At 40.5% G+C, this 23,476-nt stretch overlaps 1 protein-coding gene across 3 annotated transcripts in view; it reads right to left on the bottom strand.

Moving 5' to 3' along the window:
* Positions 1-23,476, bottom strand: part of KMT2D (lysine methyltransferase 2D) — a 70,976-nt gene that overhangs the window by 28,339 nt on the left and 19,161 nt on the right. Inside the window, exons 7-32 of one of the 3 annotated variants that reach the window (XM_072135130.1) lie at positions 23,171-23,336; positions 22,810-22,924; positions 21,241-21,422; positions 20,095-20,258; positions 19,073-19,941; positions 15,468-15,584; positions 15,084-15,197; positions 14,876-14,980; positions 14,569-14,750; positions 13,253-13,417; positions 13,047-13,156; positions 12,897-12,941; positions 12,593-12,802; positions 12,340-12,483; positions 12,146-12,262; positions 11,874-11,995; positions 9,306-9,456; positions 8,565-8,642; positions 7,788-7,910; positions 6,029-6,193; positions 5,731-5,791; positions 4,065-4,285; positions 3,898-3,971; positions 3,587-3,637; positions 426-2,189; positions 169-342 (exon numbers count right to left, since the gene is read on the bottom strand). In XM_072135130.1, coding sequence (XP_071991231.1) covers positions 169-342; positions 426-2,189; positions 3,587-3,637; positions 3,898-3,971; positions 4,065-4,285; positions 5,731-5,791; positions 6,029-6,193; positions 7,788-7,910; positions 8,565-8,642; positions 9,306-9,456; positions 11,874-11,995; positions 12,146-12,262; positions 12,340-12,483; positions 12,593-12,802; positions 12,897-12,941; positions 13,047-13,156; positions 13,253-13,417; positions 14,569-14,750; positions 14,876-14,980; positions 15,084-15,197; positions 15,468-15,584; positions 19,073-19,941; positions 20,095-20,258; positions 21,241-21,422; positions 22,810-22,924; positions 23,171-23,336 — 5,789 coding nt within the window. The remainder of the gene's footprint in view (positions 1-168; positions 343-425; positions 2,190-3,586; positions 3,638-3,897; positions 3,972-4,064; positions 4,286-5,730; positions 5,792-6,028; positions 6,194-7,787; positions 7,911-8,564; positions 8,643-9,305; positions 9,457-11,873; positions 11,996-12,145; positions 12,263-12,339; positions 12,484-12,592; positions 12,803-12,896; positions 12,942-13,046; positions 13,157-13,252; positions 13,418-14,568; positions 14,751-14,875; positions 14,981-15,083; positions 15,198-15,467; positions 15,585-19,072; positions 19,942-20,094; positions 20,259-21,240; positions 21,423-22,809; positions 22,925-23,170; positions 23,337-23,476) is intronic. The other 2 variants (XM_072135131.1, XM_072135132.1) reach the window with 2 other exon arrangements.

The following is a 23,476-nucleotide window of genomic DNA, read 5'->3' as shown; positions in this document are numbered from 1 at the left end:
CAAAGACTTACAAGCTATGGAGAGGGCTCGGCCCGCGAGATCTTTCCATGCACTGGGACCCGGCACGCGCCGTACTAGTACAACGCACGGCGGGAAGGGGTTAACATTATGTTCCAAGACTAGGAAACAAACCATATATTGCACTGCCACACAGATAATTTATCTTACCTGTGTTGGAGGATACATCACTACACGACCGGTTGGATCATAGCTCTGTCCAGTAGGTTCTCCACTCCATCCTGGTTGTGACGTATTCATGGCAGCAGCAGCAGCTTCCTTTTCTTGCCTTAAAGTATTCCTCTGGATCTGCTGCCTGATGAGGAGTTCCCTTAGTCTTTGCCGCTAAATAAAATAAGACAATTCAACTTTAGTAATATCTATTCTATATTTCTAGAACAAATGAAACTTGCTAGAAATACACACACCTGTCTTTGTTTTTCTTGCTCGGACTGACTCAGGTTGCTTAGAGAAGCATCTGCTGTTCCCTGTAGTTCTGGTACATCCCGACCAGTACTGCCAAGAGTATTTGGAATAGCAGCAATATCTTCTCTGGGTTTCTCTGCTGGAGAATTGAGACCTGCCCGCTGGTTAGAAGCTGGGGATTGATAGGAGGGTTCTTGCGGTAAAACTGAGGGTGGCCGGTGTGGGGACTGAACATAAGCTTCTGAATTACTACTGTTTCCAGAGGAGTGTGGACTACCTGCAGGGTGGAAGGAGGAGGGGGTACTGCTACTTGGAGAAGTGTAGATTTGTGGCTTGTTTGGGGTAAAATGGCTGTTTACTGAATGTATGGGGGTTGCATGCGGCTGGTGGGAAGGAGAACTTTTAACACCATCTCCAGGAGAATGGGGAAAAGTGAAACACAGCTGATTTTGAGAACTCTGATACACATTTGCCCCTGGAGACCGTGCAAATAAATTTTGCTGTTGGTTTACTTGAGCTTTTTGGTGAACTTCCAAAGATTGTTGGTAGTTGGTACCAACAGGACTGGAGTGAGAAAGTTGTGCAGCTGGCTTAAAACCAGTTTCAATCATCTGAGGACGAGGTGGTTTATGAGGGGGAGCAAAAGGATCTCGTGATTGGGGCCGAGAAGGCGGACGGGAATATGGGTCTGGAGACTGAAAGCGTGGAGTAACAGGTGAGGGACAAAATGCTTCTGTTGACAATGGTCTTGGTGTTAGAGGAGAATGAGAGCTTCCCTGGGATTGTGGGCTTGTTGGGACACGAGCAAATGGATCAGAAGGCAGAGGTCGGCCTGATAAACTACCCTCCAAAGGTTGAGGTCGAGGAGTTAAAGGAGGCTGTGAATAAGGGTCACTGTATGGGGCTGCTGAAGACTGTCTGTACATTTCTGAATGATGTTGAGGGGATGCCATTTGTGCTTGCATATGAGTTTCCCTATGTGATGGAGCAGGACTATGAGGCTCCAACTGAGACATTCGGGGAGTGAGAGGTGCTTTGAACACATCACATTTCATCTCAGATGTTCCGTCAGAACCAGCACTGTGTGGATAGCCAGGAGATCCAAGTCCAGAGTCTTCCTTTTTTATGTGAAGGAGTACTCCATCATTCTGTCTCTTGGAATCACTATAACGGCTAGGAGATAGCATGGATTCATGTTTACTAGACGACTCATTTGGTTGAAAAGGCCTTGAGCTAGGACTCCCCATCAATGAAAGGTTATCGAGAGATCCAGTCGGATATCGTGGCTTGACAAATGGCTCTGGCTGATGAGGAGTGGTTGCACGGGAAGGCTGATATTCCCCACATTGAGCAGCAGAGTGTGTATTCAGTGCAGGTTGGTTTTCTGCCCCAGAAAGATTCTGGAAACCCCCAGCAGAGGCTGGCGATTGGGTCAAGGAAGACGGATATCGAGAGTCCATTGAATATGCAGGAGAGCTAGGGAAGTGCTCCTGAGGAGACTGAGGAGGCATTTTGAAGAAAATGTCAGTAGATGACTCTGCTCCAGGAGTGCCTGCTGAAGAAGGTTTCAGAAACATATCTGAGGAGGTAGACATTGCAGAGCCACTAGACATGTAAACATCTTGTCCTGCTGAAGCTGCACCTCGATAGTCATGGCTTGCTCCAGGCTGTGAACCAGGATGCATGGGAATTTGAAGCTGAAGAACTGGACGCTCTGCTTTTCGTACTTCTACTTTGGACTGCTTGTTGATTTGAGACTCTGCCTGCTATAAAAACAGCAAACCAAAAATATGTACAATAATTTAGTAGAACGTATTGCTTAGGTTACATTGTATTACTCAGATTTGCTTGATCCTAGAATACCAATTTTAATAAACCCAAAATTTCAATCTTAAAGGAATCCCGTCATCAGTGGCCTAATAAACTACTACCGGTATGTTCACTAGCAGCTAACAACTTACATATCAGGTTCCTTTCATGGCTCAGCATGGTTCCATCACCCAGAAAATCAACTTTCAAGTGAAATGTAAATTAGTAGTATAAAGTCTGAAGTCCAGGAGGTGGAGAAGCCAAGCTCTTCCTGCCTCTGAATACCTCCTCCCACGACTTGCATCATGAATTAGACTTCAGGAGATCTGGTTAGCGATGTCTCTGGGTGCCATTAATTATAGTGAAGGGGGCATTCTGAGGCAAGTAAAGCTTGAATTCAGTGTTGACTTCATACAATGGATTTACACTCACTTCAAAGTCGATTTTCTGGATGCCACCACCATGAAAGAAATTTTGACCTAGAAGGTGTTCAGATGCTTGACAACAAACTGGTTGTGGTTTAATTAGATATTTTACCGCTGACAGGTTCCCTTTAAGGGATACATGATCAATATTTAAAACCTGTAATTAGATTTCGTGAATGTCAATTTTTTCCACAAATTATACTTAAAAAAAAATGCATCTCTACTATAAAGAGAACCTGTCAGGTTTATTTGCCCCAAATCGCTCTGCGATATTTCTGTTCATAATTACCTAGAGAGGAGTTCCATAAAACACTTTGGACTCCCTCACACCAGACCTACATTTCATCACGGAGCAGCCAGACACACGTATAAAAGTATTAAAAAAAAAAAAAAAAGTCTAATAAAGGACCTGTGGGTGGTTTATTGTGCCAAATTCCCCTGACAAGCTCCCTTTAAAAGGTCATGCAAATACATTTCAAAAACCAAGTTTCTACATTTGCTGGTGGCTTCCCTGAATTAAAATAAGCTTTCATAAAGTTGAAGTCTACCATAATTGATTTTCAGAGAACTAGATATGCAGTTTTCTAGAAAACTGCTGCCCTTACTGGCTCTCATTCCTGTAATGGTCTTAAATACTGCCTGCATGATCTTTCTTATGTAGACACGGATGCTGAGTAATATATTGAATTTAATTACAGGCAATGAAAATTGTGCCACAAGAAGGCACAGATTTGGTGAGCATTTAAATTTGTATAGAATTATACAATACGGTCTGAAAAGGGTTAACTTCATGCAACTATTTTTCCATGAACGCAATAACAGACTGAATTTTCATTCAGCGTTTGAGAGAGGATTTTTTTTTCTCCCCTACACTTTTAATGTATACCCAAAACTACTGACAGTTTTAGTGACCATCTAAAGTCACCTACCTTCTGTACCTTATTAATGCGATGTGCTGCACGATTGTCTTTGGCCTTTTGCTGCAGGAAACAAAAAAGGAAACATTAGCACTAATCCACCTTAAAAAAAAAAAAAAGATTAATAATGATAAAAATAATAATACTTTATAAACGTCATCATATTCCGCAGATAACCCAGAACAGTCACCATGCAAGGGACTTTGAATGCTAAATATATTTGTAGGATCTCCACAGATTTTTAAGATAAAATACAGTCTGTGTGCAGCTTCCACTTGAGAACGCCAAGTGCATACTGGAGACAAATGGAATTCAATACTCACCAAATAAGGAGCTTTGTCTTGGGCTGGTACCTTCCTCCATAGTTTCATAATCTGCTTGCATCGACTCGACCAGTCTAATATGTGACAAGAGTAGATCAACATAAAATATTTGAATTGCAACTCTGGACAGCTTAACTTTGCTTCAACAATTAAGGGAGACAACTCACCAGGATAGTCCTTCTTAAGGTTAGGGAAATTTTTATTTGCGTAGAGAACAGGAGATATGGTAGAGAGCTCCCCCAGCTCCTCATCTTTTTCCCAACGCTGCAAACTGCGCTGGTTGTAGGAGAGGCCTTCATTCTCACCCTCTGTGGTAGGTGTAGTAGGGGTAGAGGCTGTAGTCATGGAGCCATCCGTGTCACAGTGGTCAGGACTGAACAAGCCACCCCTGTAAGGAAAAAGACAGACAATCTATGACTATGCTACTTGAACATTTGGCGATATATCCTTATGCATTTATTACAATTTTGTCATATATAGCACATTATGCATGAAGGAAATATGCAGTTTGAGGTTTGGTAGTGCAGGTTATAGTAATTAAATAGCCTTCTTTAACCCCTTCCTGCTGCAGCCCTTTTTCGTTTTTTCATTTCATTTTTCACTCCCCACCTTCAAAAATCTATAACTTTATTTTTCCATGTACAGGGCTGTGAGAAGGCTTGTTTTCTGCTTATAAATTACACTTCAAAATGGTGGTATTTAATGTTCCATGCTGCGCACTGGAAAGCAGGAGAAAATTCCAAATGCCGTGAAATGGGTGAAAAACCGCATTTGCGCAGGTTTCTTGTGGGCTTAAATTTTACCGATTTCACTGTCCACCCCAAATGACATGCCAACTTTATTCTTTGGGTCCGTACGATTACGGGGCTACCAAATTTGTATAGGTTTTATAATGTTTTCATACATTTACAAAAATTAAACCCTCCTGCACAAAATATTTTTTTTTAATTTTGCCATTTCTGGTGCGAATAACTTTTTTATACTTTGGTGTAAGGAACAGTGGGCGATGTCAATTTTTGATGACGTTTTAAATGCTAACCTTTCAAGGACTGTACGACCTTTTGATCACTTTTTGAATTTTTTAATTTCTCAAAAATGGCAAAAAAGTGCCCTTTTCGATGTTGGGCGCCATTTTCTGCTACTGGGTTAAACGTAGTGAAAAACCATTATATTTTGATAGATCGGGCATTTTTGGACAGGGCGATACTTAATGTGTTTAGGATTTTTAATGTTTATTTTTATACCAGTTCTAGGGAAAGGGGTGATTTGAATTTTAAGGTTTTATTAGAATTTTTTTTATTTTTGATTTTTACCATTTTCCAGACTCCCTAGGGTACTTTAACCCTAGGCTGTCTGATCAATCCCATCATATACTGCCATACTACTACTGATGATCACACATTGTAATAAAAGAGTTAAAACGAAACAGCCTTAGGTCTCCGGAAGACCCAAGGCTGTCATGGCACCGGATCACCACTCCCCGATGAGGTCACAGGGAGCAACGATCTAAAGCAAGATGGCGGCAGATTTTTTTTTTAAGCCAGCGGCAATCAGTGCTAGCACCGACCGCAGGTGTTATCTGTAAGCCTTCGCTGCAATATACAGCAAAGACTTACCTGCTTTGAAGAGGGCTCGCCCTGTGAGCCCTCTCCATGCATCCACACTCGGCATGTGACATCCTATTACGTTACATGTCGGTAAGGGGTTAACAGAATGAGAAATCAAACTAATAAAAAGCTAAGAGGATTTAGTTTGAATATGGTCAATATGCTAATACTGCAGTGAAGCAAACATTAAAATATCATCTATACAAAATAGGTCAATTGAACATACCTGGAGTCCAAAAAGCCAGACTGAGAAAAGGGATCCAGTTGAACATTAGAGAGGGTCACACCTGCAAAAGACAGGACTTTTCATTACTAATAAACACTAGACAGGTCAACCAATATGTACAAACTAGTCTGTGTGGCTTGTATTGGGCTTTGCGAATTATGTATTGGGCAAACACTTATATTTACAGGGTGCAAGCATGCACACTGAGGCTGTACCGGGTTGATTGAACCAGCAAGGCTAGCATTCACCCTGCCCAGTCTTTAAACAGAATGCAGATTATCCCTCTGCTCACACTGACCTGGCATGCCTTGTACAAAGGGTCTCGAACCCTGGGTTACTGATCCAGTCGACATGTGCCCTTCAATTCTAACAGCCGACCGATTAGGAGATTGCTCACATTCAGGAGTACCAAGCACATCCTTAAGCAGCTGCTGAATGTCTGTACTTTCCATCTTGGGTATCTCTGTGGTCATAAAACAGATTTAGAGCGGTTCATGTGCAAAAGCTTCAGCATGCACAGGGAGGAGGAATGTAAGGGACTTCAATCAAGGACAAAACACACCAGTGTAAAAATAAGGAACTTTACTATTTTACAAATAGTTTACTGACCACAAACAAGAACAAATATATAAAACTGGTCAACATTGACAATCTAAGTAAGAAGCCTGATAAATATTTCCTGCAGAAAAGAAATTGTAACTATAAGGTTTGTGATTAAATATATGTGAGCCAGGAAGTCTCCAATGATTCCTACACATCTCCTAAATCACACATGAAGAAGAAAAAAAAAATAGATCTGGGGCTCAAATCTGTGTGAAAAACCGCAGAAATCCCTTTGTGCCGAATACAGTCATTTTTAATATACAGTTGTTAATCTTGAATGCATATACTAACAGCCTTCTGTCTTTTGTATTGTATTAGATCATTTAAATCTATACATTATACACTAATTTATGAGTACTGACAAGCTTTAAGATAAACTTAAATGGATACAAAATAAGATTTTTATAGTTTAAAGAGGACCTGTTTCCCGACTTGGAAATGTTATTGTTTATTGCATTTTTCATGTATATAGCCAAGTGGGTGTTAGTAACTTGGGGAGGAGGGGTCCCTGTTAGGTCAGACTTTGGCAGGAAAAACTGGACAAAAACACACTTTAATGCCCTTCCCCTCTGGTAACTAGTAATTACTCAGGTACTCTATGCAGTAGCTCCCAGACCTCTGCCAGCTTTCATTTATGCTATGCACATGGAGAGGATACTTATGTTGAGCCGTGTATCGCCAGCAGAGGAACAGGAGCTACTGCGCATGTGCAGAGCTCCCCTGCTGCTGGAGATGCATCAGCAACCACTGTACGGGTATGACAGCCGTGCTCACAGCAGGCAAGGACGAGCAGGTAGATGAATCTGCAGCGGCTACTGTGAGCGCTTAGTAGCCTTCGCTCCAGAAAGCGACCCCATGTAACCTCAGCAGATAATAAACTAAATTTTATTACTATGGAAATTAATAAAACAGGTTTCATAAATGGGAGATAAGAAACTGTTTAGCGAATTTGCAGTGAGGTTGAATCTTACACGGGAACTCCGTCAGAAAGGACATTAAAAGGCTTGTCCCGAGTATTTAAGTTATAGGATATGGGATAACTACTTTAGGCAAGTTTATGGTCCAACTGTTGGTAACCCCACAGTAACGATCCCGTAGATCGGGGATAATTTTAATCTTGCCGAATCTTGGGACAAACCCTTTAACTACATTAATTACTATGTGCACGCCTCCTCTCTGTAAACTATAGAAATATATCTACATTCAAGCCTGCTTAGACTAACAAAAAATACATCATAAAAGCCAATTCATGTGACCATCACAAATCAGACAAACAAGGACACATTGCTGTACAGCAATAATTAATACAGTATCACATTACAACACAGGGAAATTGACAGCCAATATGCACCAAGGGAAGGTTTGCAAAGATTTGATGCAGAGGAATCATCTTACCACTGCATACCCAACAAATCACAAAAAAAGGAAATTTAGGGCAATTGTGAGAGACCAACCCTCCGTGGAGATTTTATCCAGATCCGAGCCGAGGGCTCCCTCTGGCAGAGGCATCGGAATTCTCTCTCCAGTGTGAGCAGCAGCAACAGCAACAATCAGGGCCTCGGTCTCTGACGCATCCTCTGCAGGGAGGGGAGGGCAGGTAAATAACTATGCCCAAGTCTCAAGACAGGCACAAGGAAAGGAGAGAGAGAGAGAATCTAGCCGAAATCCACAATCAAAAGAATCAGGGGAGTTCTTAACATGTAGGATCTCAAGTGAATAGGCCATAGATTACCCTTTATTCCCTTCTGCTCAAAATACGTGTTTTGCTCATGCTGACAAAACAATTTAGGTTCCAATCCAGCAATTATTTTACATGAATAGAAAAAAAAAAAAAAAAAAAGCGTGCATTTCCACCTTAATACTGTATGGATTTTTAATAAAATTAGTATTTTTGTACTACAACACCATGAGCTGTAGTTACCAGTGAATAACTACAGACTCAAAATGTTTCTAAAGGAGGAGTGATTTGGAACAGCCAATTTACAAAGTAGCCAGAGACCTTCCTGCTACAAGTGCCTGGTAGGATGCCAGCCTGCCAGTTGTAAAGCTGCAGGGATCTTTGGTAAAAATTAGCAAAGTACATAGAAATTGATCTATGTATCAATGTATAAAGGAGGAAACAGCCAAACATTCTGTAAACGCATGCGTGAGATGAGAAATTACACTTTTATTAGACATGCAGAAACATTCCAAAAAAGGTTAAAAAGTATACCCTGAACTTCTTTACCAACCTGAATTTTCAAGCTTGGTTTCACTGCTGTCAGAATCTTCATGAGGCATTGATGAACTATGGGTAGCTGTAATCTCTGCTGTAAAAAAGAGATTAAAACAACAAAAAAAAAAAAACACTATAGTTACTGAGGTTAACACTGTTTATGTAACTTAGCTAAAAGGTAATGTACAACTAATACACATAAAATATAGAAATCGTACTAAGGTAGCAACTTAGTAGCAAAGTAGGTACTAACAGTAGCATCATAGCCGTTGATTATAATAGAAGTAATAACAGAACAATTTAACTAAAGGTGTTATCCCCCTAACCACAGGGGCATAACAATCGGATTGGGAGGAGTCCGGGTGCGGCAGGGATCAAACTGCAACATCGTACTTGGAGCAGTTTCCAAGGTTCGATAGTACCTAATGGAGTAGCAGGACGCATTCTGACCTACCACTTCACAAAATCAGACTCCTTGTGATCACTAATTTAATGATCTCGTACCAGCAAGGGACAAGAACGAGGTATGACACCCCCAATGTGAAGCAGAGAGGCGGATGGTCTACAAAGTGTTGTAAGTCAACAGTGTCAACTAGTTCCATTATTTTACACAGTTCCTTGGTCATGGTCAATTCCACAAAGATCTTAACCCGAAAATATAAGACTTATTTTTACATAAGACACAACCCCCCGACAATACAGCTTTAGATTGAATGGTATACACGATTTTGTATAGTAACAAGAAGTCAGCTGTCACCTGTGTTGTGTTGAGGCAACTGTGAGGTGGGAGCAGTTCCAGATGCAGGACATTGGGTACTCTGCACGCTCTTCACCTTTTGTTGTACGGGACGAGCAGCTAGAAGCGCTTGCTTGCTTAGCTCCATCAGCTCCTTTCCAAAAAATGCTTCCTGTGGAGATAGAAATAGTTGCGTTATTTATGTGTTCATTGCTAAAAATTAACTAATATGACTGTATTAGACACATGTAAGCTGTACCATTAGGAAACTGGAAAGGCATGTTGCTATACATGCCACTTGCATGCATTTAAACATTTTACATAAAAATGTATGTACTGTCACTATTCATGGTATAAACACTTGCCAGAAACACCATTTTAACCCTGGAAGTATAGTACAAAATGTGAGCTTCTTGCATTTGATATTTGCGACTGATGTGTGCCTCTCCAACACCAGATTGTGTCCATCAATATTGAGTGGGAGAAGATCGATTATACATATGAGCATTTTATCATCTCTCAAACATTCTGAATTATGCGGGTGCCCTGCCACCCCTCATATAGCTATACGAGAGGTTTGCATTTACTTCTTTGCTGGGTCACAGATGATAGTTGTGTCTGGCCAGCAATTTCAGGTAGCAACACCTGATGCAGCCATTGATGGGGCTGATCAAGAAAATTATAGGATCTGTTGCGGCAGCAATTTTTCCCTGGCATTGCCTCACCACCTCAGAGGGAGACGGTTACCTGAAAGGGCTATTCCCACAAAGACAAGTTTCTTAAATGTACTCAGGATAACAAAATAACACACATGCTGTAATTCACAGTTATTAACAAAAATGCAGCATTTCACAGGTAGAATTCCAACCTGTCTCTATCAGTCCTGGTGTACACAATTTCAGGTGCCCCTAGACACAACCCTGTCGCTTCTCACTTAGGGTCGGGGAAGCCATCTTGGATTTCTGTGTGATGGTGAAGGAGCCGGGTTTCTCTCTGCTCTATAGCCCCTACCCCCGCAGTCCAGGACAGAGCTCATTCACTGATACACATACAACGGAATTCCTGCCGGCAGCAGCATGAGGAGTACTACAAGCTACAGACAGATGCGTTCTTTATCGGGGGAGAAAGGCACAGCAGATCTAGTGTGTTGTGGAATAGCAGAGATGTAGGAGAGCTGGATGTCATTGTGTGCAATAGGCATCCCATGGATCTTATCTTTAATCTCTTTCTAGGTGTCAGATACTTGTACAATGTTCAGAAGCTAAATGAAAGTGTATATAAACCTTGTACCCTGATAATCTAACCACATTTTCAGCTCAAAGAACTAGATGGATCATAATGTGTCTGCTTAGAGTCCCCACCCACAATTTTGCATTGACCATCCTAGGGAGTGATAGAAGCTAAAACAGCAATAAAACTGAGTAACACTGTTAAGTAAAGGGTTAAAATGATCTTTATTGTGTAAACATCACTAGGGGATTGAGTTTTGAGAATTTTTCTTCCACAGGAAAACCTCTAAGTAGAATATACGTGAAACCCTCCCTACAAGGATGAAACTGCACTATGAGACATAGATGGTAGGACAAGTGTGGGTATAAAGAGGACTGACCTGCTTTAGTATATGTAATATGTATTTCCCAGAAATAATGCTGAAGCATTTTTATAAGTACTGAATGCTTTTGGTTTTTGCTACTAGTCCTAGGAAGGGGCATACAACTTAAAAACTGGATGTTATCATTCTCATTGTGAAAATTGAGCACCTATAGTGTCAGCATTGATAGAGTAGAGTCAAAGACAGCGAGTCTGTTGACAAATGTGTCAAATTCTTCTCAAATTTATAGGCAGAATAGAGGAACAGTCGGATTAACAATGTCACAAAAGTGTCAAAAATATAGGACCTTACATAAATTGTTATAGGTGCTGACAGATCTCCTTTAAAGGTCTGTTGCAATTAAAATACGAGTATACCATATTTTTTTTTACTATAAGGCGCACCGGAGTATAGGACGCACCATCAATAAATGCCGGCTAAAACCTCAAGGTTCGTATATAAGGTGCACCGGATTATAAGGCTGAATGACTAGCACAGTTCAAGGCAGCTGTTGTCTGTAAGTACAGTTCATATATAAGGCGTACCTTTGATTTCTGAGAAAATCAAAGGATTTATTGTGCGCCTTATAGTCCGAAAAATACGGTAGATCTTCAAGTCATATTAAAGATTCCAATAGCAAAACCCTATGTGATTTTTGGGGCATTCAATATCAGGGAGCAGTTTAGTGGAAAGAGAAAGTTTAAAGTGTGTATATACAGTATACAAGAGGGAATGAATGCTATAAGTGACAAGAAGATAACCAGGTGAAGTGCCATTGTATCCATGCATTTGCAATCTTCTTGCACCTTCACCAGATCTGCCACTGTGAGCACTAAGCTGTTTATGCAACAACTCATTTTTGTCCTTATTTTCCCTGTATTACAAAATGGAAACATTTTTTAGATAATGTCTTTTATAAAACAAAAGAGTGAGCAATGGAAGTTTACATAATGTACATTATGTACTTCTGCATCAAATGTTTCAGTAGACTGACTCACCTGCAAGTAAGCCGGGAACATATCCTCAAGTTTGCTCTTTTTTCTGCCTCTGCGCTTTTTCTTCTCATCTCCCTCTGTTGTCCCTGGCTCTGGGGCACCTTCTGCAGGCGTCTCAGGAGGGGCTGCAAATAGTGAAGGTCATAAGGGTTGGTGGGCACTTGTTAACGGCAAGCAAAAGACGCTCAAATCATTTTAGTTATTGTACTTTAATGTATTGTACTATAGTCCTATAATGTAGGATGCATAATGATGGTAAAGTAGACGAAACTCACCATCATCCGGGTGAACCTCTTGGTTCTGGTTTTCGCGAAAGGCTTCCAAAAACGCTGCGTGCCCTTTCCTTGAGCGTGTATGTGTTTTCCTTTGTCTAATCATGAAGCCACCAATTCCTAAGGAGTAATAATGTTGAATGAGACACAGTGATGCTACTAAAGTATTTTCCGAAGCACAACATTTTCTTTCCTACCTGGTCTATATGGCTTTCTTTTCTTCTTCACATTGTCTGCATCTTCAGCCCCTTTTACCACCTCCATTTCTCCTCCAGCTTCACGCTCAGGGGTACCTGGAGGTTCTAACTTAATTTCACACTCCATAGGTTCATTATTGCCACCTAGCACAAGATGATAAGTTTTAAAAAAAGACACATTTACCACCCACTCCATGGGTCTACGTAGAGAATGATTATGTCAGTGCTGCAGATTTATGCAAACATGGCTCACCATCTACTTTGTGCTCATCACACTCTGCATCGCCTTCTTTCCTATCTTCACATGGACCATGCTCTGGCCCATCCAAGAAAACCTCTCCACCAGTACTAAGTCGAGACCGCCTTGGTTTCTTTTTTTGGATCGGAGATAACGTGAGACTGCGCAGCAACGCCATACCCGCTTCTGTCAGCCATACTCCCTCAAAACGGAAATACTGAGGCTCTGCAAATAAAAACAAAGACTTATGTCCTTTTTGTTCTTTCCAAGAAATACATTTCCATAAGAGGCAGACAAAACAACTAAAAATTTTAATCACCTGGTTCCTTGACTTTGACAGGACTTGGTGGAAGGATTATTGGAACTAGAGGACATAGGTAAAATGAAAATGTGAGATTATCCAGCAAAAAACAGACAAACATTTGATGTCCTATATAATCTCATAAGACAAAATCCAGTCTGTACATACCAACAGGCTTTATAATGAAAGGCTGACACGATGTACAGTGAAAGCCTTCATCTGCGGCTTCCTCTACCTCCTCTTCAGTAAATAAGTTCTCACAAACTGCATGCAGCCACCTGTAATCCGTGGCAAAAAAAGAAGGAAAAAAAAAAACTTAGATGTGTATTTTAGAACTACATCTAGAAGATTAATGCCTGGCAGCTATTGTTTACCTCTCACAGTTTTGACACTGGATCAAAAGATCTCCCTCCATATAGTTTAGGTGGCATATAGGACAGCAGACCAGACTAGCACAAGGTGCACAATGTGTATAGTTGTTCTGCCATTCTGAGTGGAATCCAGGACTTATCGATCCACACTGCATACAGCATACACACCTGCAAGAGAAACAGGTTACTACTTGGATCATGTTATGGTACTTTAAGTTCATTGACTGTAACAGCCGAGGTGCTGCAAAAAAATTAAGGTTATATGATCACAGCACAAATGATAATAATAATTCTTTATTTATATAGTGCCTACAGATTACGCAGCGCTGCAAAAAGCATGGCAAATTGGTCCCTGTCCCCATGGGGCTCACAATCTACACAACCTAACAGTATGTTTTGGAGTGTGGGAGGAAACCGGAGTACCTGGAGGAAACCCACACAGACACAGAGAGAACAAACTCTTTGCAGATGTTGACCTGGGTGGGATTAGAACCCAGAATCCCAGCGCTGCAAGGCAGAAGTGCTCCCCACTCAGCCACCGTGCTGCCCATAATGAGAAATGGAGTAACTCCTGGTAAGATTTGGACTGCCTACACGGCCACTTCTCCACATTGGTGTGTGAATTACAGGAATACACTGGAAAAGTATATTGCCCCTGAGCAGTATTATGCCTGCAGATAATAAGAATATAGGATATGCAGAAATCTCTAGTGACATTACCTCACTGTCACCGGTGTCAGAAGTTGTGAAGTTTAGTCTCCATGAACAGCCCATTTACAATTCTGAGATGGGGTAACCCCAACGGAGTACACAATCTAAACCAGCTCATAGTTAAACCATTAGTTTAGCTGTTTTCTATGAAATTTGGTTATTTGTAGTCCGAGGAGAAACCCATGAAAACAACGAAAGGGCCAAAAAAGCATGTTAAATTTAGTTGGACTCAAGCCAAAATCCCACCAGTGGAAACACTTAAGGGTTCACCACAAAACCACAATACAAGGTTTTATAAGGACAATGCAAACATTAAGGTTTTAAAAAGTTGCATATGTAAAATGTAGATTTATGAGGCATTTATCATTGTTGTATGTAAATAGAAAAAAAAAAAAAAAAAAATAATATAATGCTTAGAAAAACAATAAATATATAAAATCCAGTGTCATAGTGGGGTGAGGCTGTTTAAACTTCAGGTTTTCAATTCTGTCTATTGTTTCTGCATTGGTCATGCAATAATGGCTGTTAATTTGCTTATAGTACAACACTGTATTAGGCCATTTCTCTGTGATCTAATAACGAAATTGTTTAAAGACACCAAGACTTACCACTTGCATTTCCAACCACCCTTCGGTACTGTGTGTAGAGGAGGATCGAGGCAGTACGTGTGGTAACTGATGTCGCAGTCGTCACAGAGTAGCAAGCGAGAAGGGTCTGTGGCTTTACCACACACTTCACAGACTATGCACTCCACACATCGCCAGCCCTTCAGTAGCATCACCTTTGTAATCTGAAAGGAAAAAAAATTAAAATAAAAAAAGTTAAACCCTCCAAAAAAATATACCATAATGCCCTCTAATATAATATAAATACATACACACAGTTTTTGCACAGGGAAAAAAAAAAAACACTTACTTTGCTGTTTACACAATAAGGGTGATAGCACTGGGAACACTGGGAGCAGGCCAGAAGATGTCCTTCTGAACCACGTCCAAAGCTGCCACAAACAACACACATATCCTAAAACATGGAAGAAATAATTTAGAGCCATTGAAATATGCATTGACCTCAGTCAGTGAATAAAAAATTAATGAAGTGCAACCAACAAGCCAAAACATCTCACCTGCATGAGCACAAATTTGTCTGTGTTGGAAAAAAGCACCACTGTGTTTTGCATGGTATCATCCTCCTCCTCTTCCTCCTCCTCTTTATCTGGAGAGCCCTCGACATCGATCATCTGACAACACAGCGAGTTACACATTTACATGAGAAATGTCATATACAATAGTATTTCCTAACCAGCGAAAATATCTACAAGATTGCCCGTATCGGCCCGCGGCACTGTGCCCGTATAGACGAAAATTAGCCCCATAACGGATAATAAGTTTCCTCAAAGCACATAAGTTTCCAACAATAAATAAATATCAATTCCAAGAGTAAGCAACAGACAAGATGCTTAGGGTACAGACAGGAATTGCCATTTCTGCGTACACTTCTCAAAACTCACCGGCAAAGTCTCAATAGAAGAGGTTGTAGACTTTAATCTTGATCTTCCTCTACCCCTGCTTCCAGCCCCACTACCTCCACGTGGTCGCCGCCTTCCTGGAAAGCTACTACTCCGACCCTACAAACATTACAATTGGGTATTAAAACTTTAGAATAAACTATACAAAGTCACCAAAAAATGTTAACTATTAAGGGAACCTGTCCCCACTTTTCCACCAAAAAAAACAGCTAATGACAGTTAATAGGGCTCTATGGGAACATAAGTAACACCCTTCTTTTAGCTAAAAAAGGTTTCCCTCACATCCTCATAAAACTGACTTTAATGTACTGGTAGTTATATTACATGACTTCAGATGGGGTGTGTCCGGCTCGGCCAGCCCCTCCCATCAACTCCTCCCCATTTCCTATGCTTTCTCACTATTCCGTACTATATGTCATGTGACCAGTCATATCTACCCCATTTACGTACCTGACCACACAGCAGCCTCCATGATGGCTAAGCAGGACTAGAAGTCTATGCTGTGATTTCATGTGATCAGAAACATACATGGTGTAGATTTGACAATTTTTATAGGACCTAAGATGACATCACCCTCACATGACATGAATGCAACACAAGGTGTTTAAAAAAAATTGACACACTATTTCCTATAAGTAAAACAGAGCTGTAAGTGCCTGTAGATCAATATTGGCAGCCAGTCCCCAAGAACTAGTTCCATAGAGCAGCATGTCTTAGCAGTAAGACCTGTCAATCAGGAATAAAGAGGAAGTACCAGAAATTTGAAGAGACACAGAACAGTCAGTCAAAATAAGGGGGTGTGATTCACTGACAGCCAGAGAGAAACAAAGGCATGTCCAGTATATAGCCAGCAAACCCCAGGAGTATACAGCCAGCCCGAGGTTTGCCTAGCACATAAAAAAAATTAAATTTTTAAAAACCTTACATACACTCCGGCGAAACAATCCTCGACGTGGCTCCTGGTGGCTCCTCTTCTGTCTTAGCCGCATCTCTGCCGGCTAATACAGCACAGAGAAGACAGAAGAGGAGCCGGGCTGAGGATTGGGGCACTGGAGAGAGTATTCAAGTTTATTATTTTAATTAACGCATGTATAAGCCGAGCTGAGGTTTTTAATCACGTTTTGTGCTGAAAAACTTGGCTTATACACGAGTATATACAGTAGGTTTTATAATGTTTTCATACATTAACAAAAAAAAAAAATTCTTAATTTTGCCATCTTCTTCCATCATTTTTTGCGAAAGGAGAGGACTTTTCAATACTACCATTTTGAGGACTATACAGAGTTTGGGCATCTTTCAAAATATAAAAATTTTATATAAAAAGTGATGAAAGTGGCATTTTCGAGTTACGAGGTTAAACGCCGGAAATAATTGTTATTATATTTTGATAGATCGGACATTTTGGGACTCGACCAAACACCACCTTCTCAACTAGCATTTCCCTAATATTGCAATTTTTAATGCATCCTCTTGTTTTCTAGGAGGTTTTGGGGCTTAGAATTGTGTATTTTTATGAAAAAATCGGCAAAACCTATATTTACAGGCACCTGCTCGATTTTTAAGACACAGAGGGGAAAAACCCCATAAATTATCCCACTATAGAAGCTACACTCCTCAATGTATGAAAAACAAACTAACTTTATTAACCCTATAGGTGTTTTACTGGGGTCAAAACAAAACTGAGGAATTTATCATTTGTAGTTCTTTTGGACACATACATTAATACATTAATTTTGGGCCAAAAATTGTAATTTCACAATGGATTAAATAATGAAAAGCTACCCAATTAACCCCTTAAGGAGGCAGGGTTTTTCCGCTCATTTCTCGCTCTCCAACTTCAAAAATCCATAACTTTTTCATTTTTACGTGTACAGACCTGTGTGAGGGCTTATTTTGTGCGTAACAAATTTTACTTTCCCGTAATGTTATTTATTTTAACATGCCGTGTACTGCAAAGCTGAAAAAAAAATTCCAAATGTGGAAAAATTAAAAAAAAAAACAAAAAACAGTACGTTCTTGTGGGCTCAGTTTTTTCGACTGACTGTGCACTCAAAATAACACGTCAGCTTTATTCTTTGGTTCGGTGCGATCGCGGTGACACCAAATTTATATAGATTATATTGTGTTTTAATACATTTTCACAAATTAAACGAATGTGTACAAAAAAGAAAAACAAATTTTTGCCATCTGATGCTAATAACTTTTTCATACTTGCACGGAGATGTGTGAGGTGTCATTTTTTGCGAAATGAGGCGACGTTTTCATTGCTACCATTTTGAGGTCTGTGCGACATTTTGATCATTTTTATTTCATTTTTTATGTGATGTAAGAAGGTGTAAAAGTCGCATTTCGGACATTTGGGCGCCATTTCCCGCCTCGGAGGTCACCGCCGGCCGTAACCGTTTTTATATTTTGAAAGATCGGGCATTTTGGGACGCGGCGATACCTAATGTGTCTGTGATTTTTACAGTTTATTATGTTTTATATCAGTTCTAGGGAAAGGGGGGGTGATTTGAATTTTTTTTAATTCTTTTAAACTTTTTTTTCTCTTTTTTTTTCCCACTATTTCTTAGACCATCTAGGGTACATTAACCCTAGATGGTCAGATCGCTCCTACCATATACTGCAATACTTCTGTATTGCAATATATGGCATTTTTGCAGGTCATTCATTACAATGAGCCACTGGCTCATTGTAACGAATCTCCAGAAGCCATGTAGCCTCGTGTCAAAAGACGACCCGAGGCTACCATGGCAACCGATCACCACCCCCCGATGACGTTCGGGGGCGTGGCGACCGTCTTTTAAACGCCGCCAGCGCCTTTGCCGGCGGCAATGACAGGGTTAATAGCCGCGATCGGTGCAAGCACTGACCGCGGTTATTAGCGGTGGGGGTTTTCTGCAAAATGCACTCCTTATACACTTCATACACTCCTTATACCTCTGCGCCGTAGAGCTACAGCGCAGAGCGTTAGGGGTTAAACATCCCCACCCAAAACGGGGGTAATGTGACATATGGAGGCTTATTTTTTCCGGTATGAGTGCCACTTTTCATGTACATATTTAAGGGGCTTTGATTAGCCAATTGATTACATTTTAGGGTTTTTAGCTTTTTATGTTGGCTGTACACCATACCATAAAATTTATTAGGTTTATTCTATGGGTCAACACAATAACAGCGATACCCCATTTATATAGCCATTTTATGGTTGACTTGTTTTGCAGAAATTGGAACTCATTTGTTGAGAAATTTGTTTGTTTTCGCATTGCCATGTTCTAAGAGGCATAACATCCCTCCTGTATCCTGCACCCGGCTGGATACTCACCGGGGCTATGGTTTTTACTTCTGAGGCGATCCTTCAATAAAGTTCAGTACACTAGCGGTTTCACAATAATTTATCCGGAAAACCTCTGCACGTTTTAAATAAGTTGGTGCAAAATGTAGCAAAAATGGGACTTGAAAATAGACCAAGTCATACCGCTTGATAAAGCCAGAGAATTTTCTCAAGCTTACCAGTAAATTAAAAAAAAAACCCAAAACATTATACCCCAATCCTAGAAGCATAACTATTAATCCGTTCCACTTACATGTTTGACTCTTGATCGCCCTGGAGAGCATTTCCGTCTTGACTTCTCCCCATCTAGTTTCCCAATAGAGGGGTCATATAAAAGGGAGTCATCTGTTTCTGGCATGGAGTCCGTGCAAAGCCTCAAAGACCCATCCTCCTTGTGCAAGCACATCTCCATACAGAGGGACCCGCCCTCAGGTGACCCCAATGCATCAGATCCGTGAAAGCTACCAGTTGTATCACCCTGGCTAAGATTGGAGATCTCATTTACAATGTCTGACTTGATGATAGTGCATCTGATGGGCATTTGAACTTTGTCCGTAGAGAAATCCCCAGCAACTTCTTGACCTATTGCGCTGTCATTGGTTAATATTCCTGTTGTAGACTTACAAGGGGGCTCTTCAGAGTCCACAATCATTTCAGAGTCCAAATCAGCTCCCTGCTGAAACAAACTACTAGAATGGTCCTCTCTTGTCCTAGAAGGACTCGGACAGATTCCATCCTCTATGCTCAATGAGTCCATAGGTTGTGTGTCCTCATCCATGGAGGCATGTGCCTGAGTCCTATCAGGTGTTGATGGTATTAATGGTGACGGCTGGTGAGAAGGACTTTGTGAAAGTGATGACACAGTCTCTTTGTGTTCCTGGATGTTTTCTGTTACTTCTTCCTCAACTTCCATATCTTCATCTTCTACTGTGACTAATACAGGAGCCTCCTCAAGTGATGCACATGGGTCAAATGTCCTCTCCTGATGGGATGGTTCTGCTTCCAAAGGAGGAGGACTTCTGGTCTCAATTGGCAGCGGTGGTGTGTTGGGAAGCGTCTCTGGAGCCTCAGCAGCTTCATTGTCTGAGGCACCAAACCCATCTTCATCGGTTGTTAAAACTTCTAGAGAAAAATAAAAAATGTTTTGATTCACAAAGGAAGATAAAATCAGACAATGTCAATCATATATTGCAGTCTTCGTATTTTTGGTTAGGTTTTTTGGAGTATTTATGAGAATGATGTCCAGAAATGATTAGACGACCACTTATTACTAACCTAGTGGTTTGGCTTCACATTCTGAGAGGGCCGTATTTGGGATCTCAACACTCTTGTCCTGTTCATCTTTCTTTTGTAAGGCAGCCTGCTGTTTGCTACACGATGGACAGCCCGCGCTGCGTCCTAGTGGATCGCACTTTTGTGCACAAATTGAATGATGGAACCTGGGAGACATAAAATAATAAAAGTAATGTAACAAGGAGCACACTATACTCAAAATTTCTTTCAACTCAAAATCATTTAGGCGAAACTAAAAAATTAGTTGCTGGTTTATAAAAACTTGCCAGAACCTTCGCAGGAACAAAAGGTATAACAAAATAAAAGCTTAACGCGAAAAACCAAACCAAGTCTGAACATCTTGTTCTATTAGAGTTGCGGGGAATTCCTCCTGGGTCAGGCAGTTACAGGAAATCTACCATTTAACTACACTTTAGTATAGTTTGGGAGAAATTAGAGGTTTAAAGCAGATGAAAATTAGGATATTGGTGAACCCAAGGCCTCGGCTACAACCGTGGAGTGCCCCCAAGGCCTTCTTGTGCTTCCCCCCCCCCCCCAACACTCCCTTCTTTATGCCCAACATCACAACTGTGTCTTGAAAAATTAAATAAATTGGATACATCTGCCAGTGCACACACTGTAAGTCATGTCTACTCTGTCCAACAGTAACCACGTTGGAGCCAATTACTGCCAGGCAGAGGAGACCAGGTTTGCTGGCCTGGAAGATAGATACGGATTATCTGACAACCTAGATAACCACCAGCATCATGGATGAGTATCTTTTTGCTCGGGGTCCACTGAAATGACTCAAAACCAAACAATCCAATTTCCAGATACAGGTTCTCAATTTCCCTAGAGTAATGGCTGAACATGCCGGCTGAAACAACACCCCCAAACCAAACACTGCTGAGCACCATCTGTAGCTTTCATAAAAATGGACGGGAAATCATGATAGATAACAGGGATGGGCCCTCGTTTAAGTGATCAGCTATTGATCATCCATCCAAAACCCGCATATAGTCTTAAAAATTGTAAAACCTAGGAGGAGGAAAAAAAATTTTCATAGTAATGATGAAAACCAGAGAACATAAAATCCTCTATACAACCTGTATGAAATCGAGGTAAGGTAAGAAATAGAAGAAATCATACTTTGAGCAATTGGGACACTGATTCATGTTCTCCAAGGAGCCCGGCTGGTTACACTGCACACAAGTCTCTGCTAGACATCGTTGCTCTTGGCATTTCTTGCACACAGAGTAGTTCTCATACCATGGACTCCCAGGCTCCAACTGTGCTGTACGAGACCCACAGATACGACAGACGCGGCAATTCTGTGCAAAACAATCAGAAATGAAACAAAGAAAAAAAGAAACGTATTAGTACAAATAAAACTTCAGCTGTCATTAAGATTCCCAAACACAGGTGGTCATCTATCCCTGCCAAACTACTGAATGGCTTTCAGGGAAAGGTTTGGAATTCATGTAGTGTATTAAGTGTGTTATTTTAGCACAGAAATCCTGCACGAAAATGAATGCAATTTTGAAAAAGACATTTAGATAATGTGCTTGGTTTCTTTTTCCGCGTGGGAAAAAAACAAAAAACAAAAAAAAACACTTGATTAGGTCACATGTGGCCATGCGAATTTGTCTGTTTTTTTTCCTTTTTACATTGAAGTCCATGGATAACCTCATGCTAACTTTGTACTAACCCCTTAACGGCCTGGCACTTTTTTTTTTCAATTCCATTTGGTGAAAATGGTAAAAAAAAAACTAAAGTCTAAATAAAGTCTACTTTATTCTTTGGGTTGGTGCGATCACGGGGATATCAAATTTACATAGGATTATAATGTTTTCATACATTTACAAACATTAAAATCTATTAAAAAAATGTTTTGATTTTGCCATCTTCTGGCGCTAATAACGTTTTCATACTTTGTGTTCAGAGCTGTGGGTGGGTCATTTTTTGCGACTTTTCATGATGTTTTCAATGCTACCATTTTTATGACTTTATGACCTTCTGATCACTTTTTATAGAATTTTTTTATGTTTTTCATAATGGCAAAAAAGTGTCATTTTCAATTTTGGCTGCTATTTTCTGTTACGGGGTTAAATGCAGTAAAAATCGTTATTATATTTTGATAGACCAAGCATTTTTGTACCCAATGTGTTTAAGCTTTTTACTGTTTATATATTATACGACTACAGGGGACTGGGGGTTGATTTGAATGTTTAGGTTATGTTAATATAATTTTTCTTTACTTTTTTGCAGACCCCCCTAGGGTACTTTCACCCTAGGTTGGCTGATTGAGCCTACCATTTACTGCCATACTACATAGATTTGTGTGCAAATCTCACATTGTAATGAATGGGTTAAAATGAGACATGCATCCGATCACCAATCCCAGATGATGTCACGGGGAGCGCCGATCTTCACCAAGATATCGGCGTCTACCAGCAAATACTTGCCGGCTATGGAGAGGGCGCAGCCTGTGAGCCCTTTCCATGCACCTGAAGAGAGCTGTACTATAACGACGCACGTCGGGAAGGGGGTTAATGCAGATTTCATATGGATTTTTCTGAGAATTAAATAAGATTATGTGTAAGGGAAAAAAAAAAAAAAAAAAAAAAAAGTCAACTTCTGCAAGCAAATCCGCAACTAAAAAATTAAATAGTGAGGAAAAATTTACAGTAGAGCGTGAAATCGTAATAATTGAGGTACCTTGCATTTCCATGAGCCTGCAGGCAGATCCTCAATGGCTGGTTTCAGACAGAACGTGTGATAACCCTTGTCACAAGCATCACACACCAACATCATTGAATCCTTGCCAGGTTTTCTGTATAGAACAAGATATGGAATAAACAAGTGAGACCTGCCACATGTATGTCACCCCCACTGAAGTGGGAAGGTGCTCACATTTCAATGAGCAGCGCAACACACAAAAATATATTACTTCACTCCCCATCACCCATAGCACTTTAAAAAAATCCTTTATACAACTTTACTGTCCAAATGAGATGGGCAGCGATATGGTTAATAGAATTTTACCTATAACCAATGTTGTGATAATGTGCTCATCTACCTGCAACTTTGGCACACTTTACACTCAGGACACTGCCAGCCGGAGCGCATCAATGGTGTTACGGTAATCTCCAGACAAGAACCATGATAGTGCAGTCCACAACTGGTGCAGAACAGGAGATCTGTGAGGTCACCGGACTTGTCACACAACACGCAACTAGAGTCACCTAAGGGAAGAATGGGAAAAATAAGATGTATTAAATGTTCCTTTTTCCTTCTAAGGAGTCGACATTTTTATATAAAGCGTCACTCAATGATATGATGATGATTAATATATTTTATGATGAGTCTCTAATATGCAGAAATA

This window comes from Engystomops pustulosus, chromosome 2, assembly GCF_040894005.1.
Source record: "Engystomops pustulosus chromosome 2, aEngPut4.maternal, whole genome shotgun sequence".
NCBI lineage: Eukaryota > Metazoa > Chordata > Amphibia > Anura > Leptodactylidae > Engystomops > Engystomops pustulosus.
This window is presented reverse-complemented; position numbering and strand designations above follow the sequence as displayed.